The sequence below is a fragment of the Camarhynchus parvulus genome, chromosome 4 (genome assembly GCF_901933205.1).
Source record: "Camarhynchus parvulus chromosome 4, STF_HiC, whole genome shotgun sequence".
Classification (NCBI taxonomy): domain Eukaryota; kingdom Metazoa; phylum Chordata; class Aves; order Passeriformes; family Thraupidae; genus Camarhynchus; species Camarhynchus parvulus.
In genome coordinates this window covers 8,513,465-8,521,164 of record NC_044574.1, presented here as the reverse complement: position 1 = coordinate 8,521,164, position 7,700 = coordinate 8,513,465, and the positions used below count along the sequence as shown (strand labels likewise).

The window sequence follows — 7,700 nt, the reverse complement described above, 5'->3', positions numbered from 1 at the left end:
GGCAGCCAAGTGCCCCTGTCCTCACTGGGGTGGCCTTTTCCTGCCAAGGGTGGTACTATGGGGTGGAAGACTAATGGGGAGTTATCAGAATTGTAGGATAATTTAGAGGGCCTGCTGGAAGGGATCTCTGGAGTTTTTCATCCTGACTTCCAGCTCCAAGCAGGGTCTCTTCAGCAAGCCTCTACCTCCATGGGCTCCTCTCTGCCCTAGAAGTGTCCATGCGCCTCCCAGAAAAGGTGTGGAGAAGAAATGGCAGGAACAACTGAATCTGGCTCAATCTGCTCTTTAGCAGAGCTCAAACCAGAGAAGGCCCTGGTTTGCCCCATTTCAGACTGGTGCTCCTTGGAGGTCACAGCATCAGGATGGCCTTGTGGGCAAAGCAGAGTTGTGGCCACTCATGTGTACCCATGCCTGTTCCTCCCTGGCACGGTGCCCCAGGCTGTTTGACCATGTGTCTGGAATGTGTAAGCTGGATTTCCATCCATTGTCTCTGCCAGAGCTGAGATTTTGGCTACAGGAAGAGGCTGTGATGGTGAGAAGTACTGCAGGTGATGTGTTGTCATGCTGCCTGCCAGCCACATGTTGGGTCAGGTGAGGGCAGAGGGTCATTGTTTGTGGCCAAACATTCCCAGGGGCCAGTGATAGCACACCAGAGCAAACAAAGGCAAAATTCTCACCTCTTGGATTTCCAAATCCCAGCCACAGCCCCATGGAGGTGTGAGATGTGGGCAGAGGAAAACAGAGGAGGAGCTGGGGTTGCTGCAACACACAGCAGATGTAGGATATTAGCTGGCTCCTTGACACTGCTCCTGCTGCAGCTGGTGGACATTTTGCACTCCTGTTTGCTTCTTGGTCATTGCTTAATGCCTTGCCTGGCAGTTCTCCTGACATGCCTCCACCTGCAAGTGAGCAGCTTCTCCTGCAGCCCCTGGCAGAGCAGGCTGTGGCCCAGCTGGGGAAGCTTCCCAGTGAGATGCTGGAGGGCATGGGAGAGAGAACCAGGACTTGGGGGACCAGCTGGTCCCTGGAACAACCTGCTCTCTCCATCCAGACACCTTTCCACTTGTCAGGAGAACTTTTATTTATCCAGAGCAGACAAAACTGTTAGGAAGGTAATAAATAGGCTGAGGTTCTGTGGGCACCTTGTGGGATGCTGCTTGCTTGCCTTTGACAAGGAGTAAGTTTTTTCTTAAATTGGAAAATGTCCTTTGAAGGTGCCCTGGAGTGCTGCACAGGGCAGTTTCTTTAGCTCAGAGGAAAGTTTCTGGATCTAATAGCTGTGGGACAGATGGGACCAGCAAACTGACAAGCTGATGTTTAGGGAAGTTTGCAAAGCCAGTGGTGGCATGGGACATCCCATTCCAGTGGCCTCCATGTCCACAGCACCACACAGGCTCCACACCAGCAGCTCAGTCATGTTCTGTGTCTCTTCAATGCCTTTTAATTTTGCTGGTTGTTTGCAAGTGTTTTATAGACAAAAGTGGTGTTTTGGAGGCAGAAGATTTATAGACTTCTAAATTAAAAACAAACAAACCTCACACTGGTCAAAGCTTCTTGACACCACCATTCCTACCAGTCATCCATGCTGAGGCTGGAGCTACAACCTGTCCTTCACAGCATGTTGGTGTGTGGTCTTTAGCCTTTAAAATTTCTGAAGACTTCCAAGACTGAATTTTCCTCTTCCGGTCTCCACAACCCTAGTGCAAAAAACAGTTAGACACTGCACTTCTAGCAGAGAGTGTTGGAGTCCAGACGATGTCCACAGCTGTTCCTATGTCTTCTCTCCTCAAATACATCTTTTCCTGTCACTGGAGCAAATCTTGGTAGAGGCAGAGATGTTGCACTGGGATGAGTGAGAGTAAAACCACCAAGAGGAGCTTGCAGGACAGGGCTGATAGAGTCTGTTTGTGCTGGTCCCTCCCAGGTTCCTCCCAGCTGAAGCAACTCCTCCAATCTGACTATCAGCCCTTCAAGTATTCAGCCCAATCTCTGTAGCTCATCTCCAGCTTGAGATTTTATCCTAACTAACAGGAGAAAGAATTCCTTTTGAATGGAAGAGGCATTCTCCTTGGTAGATTCTGAAAGTGAAGCACGTGCACATGGCCCTGGTGCTTTTGCAAGACTTTAGGATTTGCAGGACTCTAGGACTTGCAGGACTCATTAAATCTGTTTAATTTGGTGTATCAGTGTGCCTGGTGCCTGATGCATGGCAGGCAGGCATCAACACACCAAAGCTTGGGCACCCTCCTGCAGGAAGGCCTGGGCTTCAGGAAGGGGAAGAAGGGAAGTAGGAAACTGAAAACCAGCCTCAGAGAGAGATAGTTTGTCCTGCTTGATTAGGAGGATTTAAATAACCCATGAGGGAGCTGTGGAAACCCAGGGCACTGGGAATATTTTTCTGTCTGCTCTGGTGTGCCCTGACCCCGAGGGGAGCACTGACTTTGACCCTCATTCATGGAGAAAGTTTCCTAGACTTCAAGATGGACCAGAATCCACAAAAGTGTGAAACAGATTATAGAGAGTAGTGTGGGTGTATCACTTGGTGAGAAATTTAGGTTTTGGGATTTTTAGTATATTGTGGATGGAAGCAAGATGGAGGGCACAGGGTGATGTCCTGGGTTTCTTCTTCATGCTGCTTCTTCTTCCTTCTTCTTGGGTTTGGGTGATGTTTTGTAATTGGGCAGAAAAGTCTGCATTGTGGGCTCTTTGGGATCAATTATTGGGTTAAAAGGGAAAATAATCTAGGTGTCCTTTCTTAATTGGATAATTTAGTCTTAAAAGCCCTTGTAACAAGATTGTTGGACATTTTGTGCCTTCTAATGAAAGGCTGCAGAACTCATGGTAGTGAGACTGTTTTACTGATAAGAAATGATAAACACCTGAGTCCAAACATGAAACTACCATCTCAAGTGCCTTTGATCCAGACCCAGAGAAACCAATGACTGGTACCTCAGCAGCCGAGACCCCCACAGGGAGCAGGCAGGAGAAGTTTGTTGGTCTTATGAAGTGAGCAGCCATTGTTTATAGAGGCATGCACAGGAGCTGCCAGGCCCAACAGAGGATGGGCCCAGGGGATGATTTTGTTTAGGAGAGGGAAAGTGCTGTGCAGCTGATCTCAGTGACCTGAGCTGTGAGGGAAGGGCACTACACCATGGCAGTAGAGTGGTCAAACATCCCCAAGGATGTGCCTGTAGATGGGGTTTCCATCTGGTGCTGGGGAGAGAAGGAACAAGCCCTGTTCCCTGAGGGCTGGGACAGTGGGATGTGGCTGTCAGGGGACTGAAACACCCAGCAGAACTCAAATTATAGCAGAGGAAGAGCCCTAAGAGATGTGAGAAAGGGAATTAAATAACTCCTGGTCCTGGACAAGGTGGTCAGTCCCCCTGACTCTGAGTAAACATTCTGTTGCTCAGCAACTATGAAGTTGCCAAGTAAACATTCCCAGAGGCTGGAGTAGCCATAGGGCCTCTCTCCAGGGCTGGAGTAGCCACAGGGCTGCAGGGGTCACGGAAGGTCTCAGGAAAGCAGAGGCAAGAGGCTCCCAGGCTCATTGCTCCCACACTGAGCCCTCAGGGGTGAGGAGCAGCCCCCGAGCTGAGCTGGCAAAGAAGCAGTGCTGGCAGCACCTGCGCTCTGTTTCCTGCTGGGGGCTGGAGCAATGGAGACCTGGAGCAAAGAGGAGATGTCAGCCCTTTTCCTCAGGATGTGCAAGGTGAAACTCCCGTCCTTCCTCAGGTGAGGGGGTTCTTCCACCAGCCTGCATCTTCTCCTGCCTTCTCCATCCCTCTGTCCCTCACCATGGGAAACCCCCATGCCTTATGTCTATCACTTCTGCCTCCTCTTGCACCCCCTTCCCCAGCTCTGTTCCTCCCTGTAACACCCCCTTTCTCTGCCTTGGGATGCCTGCTGGGGTGGGGAGGGGATGCCATGGTGCCAGATGGGATCTGAGATGGTGCTGGGGGGCTCTGCCCCATCACCCTGCCTGGGACGCAGTCCAGCATCCAGAGCAATCCAACACCCTGCCAAGGAACTCAACTCAGCGTGTAACCTTGAGGAAAACAACTCCTGCAGGGAACTCAGAGTGACAGAGGAGGACTCCCAATCTTCACTAATGCAGCTCTTTAAGACAAAGAAAGAAGTCCGAGAGATGGAAAAGGCCATGGCAGAGAAAGAAGAGGGGAGAAAGATGGGTAGGTATTGCATGCAGGTATTGCATCCCAGCGCATGGCTGGGATGATTTGTGGTTTTTTGGAGGCTTTTTGGGAGGCAGGTGACAGCTTTTGGGTGCAGGCAGCCATGTCACCCTCACTCTGGTGCTGCCAGGCCTTCAGGGAGAGGATGAAAGTCATCGCTGACCGGTGGAGGGACCTGCACGCCAAGAGGGCCCAGCTGAAAGCCCACGTGGAGAGATCTGGAAGCGCTGTGCAGGTACACCAGATCCTTGAGCTGCACCACAGCTCCTCCCCTGCCTTGGGGAAGAGGGTCTTGGGCTGCATTCCTGTTGAGATTGGAGCTGCGAGGAACAGGACTGGCAGGGCACAAGGTGTTGTACCACAGATACGGGAAACCCTGATAGGTCTTGGATGGAAAAGAGCTTGTCCTGTACCAGTGAGTTCTCCTGCCAGCCCGAAATGTCCCCCAGGAAAGGTGTTAGCCTTGCCCCCTCTGCTGACATCCAGATGTTTCCAGGGTGCAGATCCAAGCAGGTCTGAAATTCAGACTGCCATCCTGGGTACTGGTCTCCAGGACCAAAAGGTCAACACAGGAGGGATGGTCCTGTGAAATAGGGAGAGGAAATGTTCCCAGGGTGGTCCAGTGTTGGCCTCTCCTCTCTGAAGATATGTCCTACCACTGCTGGTAAGTAATCCAGCTCCATCTTACCCTGTCTTTCCTTCCCTCTCTCTGTATGTGCTTGTGTGCTGCTGGGGGAAACAACCAGAAATGTGAAGAGTTACGAATCCAGGCTCTGAAAACAGACAGAAAACAGAGAGAGGAGAACATAAAAATGGATGGTGAGATTTTGAGAGTCAAGATGGAACTGGAAACCCTCAGAAAAAAACACCGTAAACTCTGCAAAAAAGTGCAGAAGTACTCCATCTTCAAGAAATACCTGGAGGATGTGGTGGAGGTCTCACAGGTGAGTTTGGACATAAGTGAGACAGATCACAGCCTTGGGGAGAGCCTTGGATAAATGCTAAAGCTAGAGAAGGTAGGGCAAGTCTAGGACACTGGACACTTGCTCAAACCCAGAGACCTCAGATGGGATGGAAAAACCAACCTGCAAGCAAGGTGGGCCACAGGGAGCAGAGATACAGCAGGAGAATCAGAACAGCAAGTGGAAGACTGAGAAAAGCAAAGAAAAACCGTAAGAAGGGGGAAAGCTCAGGGCTGGGAGGAATGGGGACACCCTTGTGTCACTGTTCCAGGTCAGGTGAATTGTTTGGGAGAAATGAAAAGCTGCCCAGAAAGTGTCCCCAGGCAGTTGCCAAAAAGCTGTGCTCTCCCCTGAGGACATCATTCATACTCCAGCCACCCCTGGTGGGGTCTCCCAAGTCCTGGGGATGTGGCTCTGGACACTGCAGTTGTTCTTTGTGGTTTATCAGAGCACTGCTCACCTGGGAAAAGGTGCAGCACATCCCCTTGCTATGGCAGTGACAGCTGTGGTGTGGCACAGTGGGAGGCCACCACACCTGGAATGCAGCAATGCCCAACGAGCTGACTGGGAAGGACAGAATCCCAGAACAGTTAGGGCTGGGGAAGGTGGGGAGATCTTTCAGGAGGGAGAGGCATTGGCCCAGGTAAGGGCAGGGTGCCAAATGACATGAGAGCTGCAAGCTGAGAGAGTCACTAACACCAGGAATCCTGTGCTGCAGTTTGAGGACATCTCAGAAGTCATTTCACAGTACGTGTTGCTGGTGAGGACACGGAAGGACCTTCTGCAGTCACAACAGGGGCACAAGCAACTGACTGAGCAAGACAAGGTGTTCCTGGAGCAGTACAAAGCACAGAAAGGAGCTGAGATGCTTCAGTACAAAAATGAGCTGGGGCAGCTCAAACTACGCATTTATCAGGCTCAAAGTGACATCCCCCTCTGGGTAAGGAATTGTGGGGTGGGCAGGGGAAGATGTCTAAGCCTGGCTCTGTCAAACCTGGTTTATAGCTCATCCTTCAGCCATGGGGTCACAGCAGAGTCCAGTAACAGTCTCTGGTGTAACAGACATATTTTATGAAAAATCCTTTCATTAGGATCTTTTCTCCTGAGAAGCTGAGAAGCTTCAGCTTCTCCATGTTTTGCTGCTTTGGAATGTGATTTGGAGAATTGTTTACCCAGCAGGTGAAATTGTTTTTACTTGATGACCAATGACAGCCACCTGTGTCAAGACTGTGAGCAGTCACAAGAGTTTATTCTTTTCTATTCCTTTCTAGCCTTCTGACGAAATCCTCGCTCTATTCTTTCAGTATAGTTTTAACATATCATTTTCTTTTCATATAATATATATAATAAAATAATAAATCAGCCTTCTGAAACATGGAGTCAAGATTCTCATCTCTTCCCTTGTCCTGGGACCCCTGTGAACACCACCACATTTGGTGACCCCAAGTGGGGAACATTGCCACACTCTGGGATTGGAAGAGATTCCTAATTTCATCCCCCTCCATGGGGTTAGAGAAGGAAGAATGGCAGACCAATCTGGAGTATGGAACTTAGGGTCTCCAAGCCAGGGTCTCTGGTGCTGAAGCAGAGCACCTTTGCTAGGGCATGTCCCCATGCTTCCTGTTCCCTCTCCTTCCAGGAGGCTCACTGGGCTGACATCCAGGACAGGACCTCCAAGAAAACCGGGAAGCTGTGGACTATCAAGCTGGCCATCCACAACCTCTTCCAGTCCACCAACCTGCGGCTGCCAGCACAGTGGGGTGTGTTGGAGTGTACCAGCTGCAGACAGCTCAGCATGGTAAAGCCAAGCCAGAAGGAGGAGCAGTAAGGAGTCTCCACCGCCCCAAGGGAGGGGAAAGCCCCCAGACCCTACAGACACCTTCCTTTTCACTGGGGCTCTCTCTCAGGCATGGGGCAGGGCACACCAGGCAAACCTGATTCTTCTGAGGATGTAGGGCAGGGTCCTTGCCTGGCAGAAGGAGTGGGGATTCAGGCAGGCTGATGCAGGGGATGCAGATCAAGCCATGGCCAGCACTGGGTTTATTCCCCCTTGCCCTGAACTCAGGCTCACCCAAAAAAGTCCATTCTGGTGGTGCAGATCCAGCAAGGCAAATGCCTTTTTCTGCTGCTCTGTTTGACTGATGACATTTGCCATCTGAAAGAGCCAACAGGCACCCCTGTGACTCCTGTTCCCATCCCTGCCCTGAGCTCTGCCATCTCTCTTTTCCACTCTAGATACAGCAGTTTATCCAAGACCTTAAAGACATCCAGCTCTATGCAGGAGATGCAGGGTTGCTACACCTCTGAAGACAAAAGGGACCTGGCAGCATGACCCGTCCTGCCAGTGAAGGTTCAGTGGGTTGGGAAGGGAAAGAGGAGGGCAAGAGAACCTACAGATACCCTGGACTAAAAAAATTATAAAGGTGTCTCTTCATTTCCTGGGAGGATTGGACACATCAGAGCAACTCCATCCCACAGCTTCACCCCAGACACCACTGGGGGCCCTTCCTTAGAATTCTGGCTGTATGACACAGTGTTCCTGCAA

The 7,700-nt window shown here is 50.8% G+C and overlaps 1 protein-coding gene across 1 annotated transcript; it reads left to right on the top strand.

Moving 5' to 3' along the window:
• The first annotated feature begins 3,658 nt into the window (after positions 1 to 3,658).
• LOC115903155 (coiled-coil domain-containing protein 42-like) lies at positions 3,659 to 6,983 on the top strand. The gene is made up of 6 exons (XM_030947413.1): positions 3,659 to 3,735; positions 4,072 to 4,175; positions 4,322 to 4,428; positions 4,940 to 5,137; positions 5,874 to 6,095; positions 6,795 to 6,983. The coding sequence occupies exons 1-6, from the start codon at positions 3,659 to 3,661 to the stop codon at positions 6,981 to 6,983; spliced, it is 897 nt and encodes a 298-aa protein (XP_030803273.1).
• Positions 6,984 to 7,700: the final 717 nt, after the last annotated feature.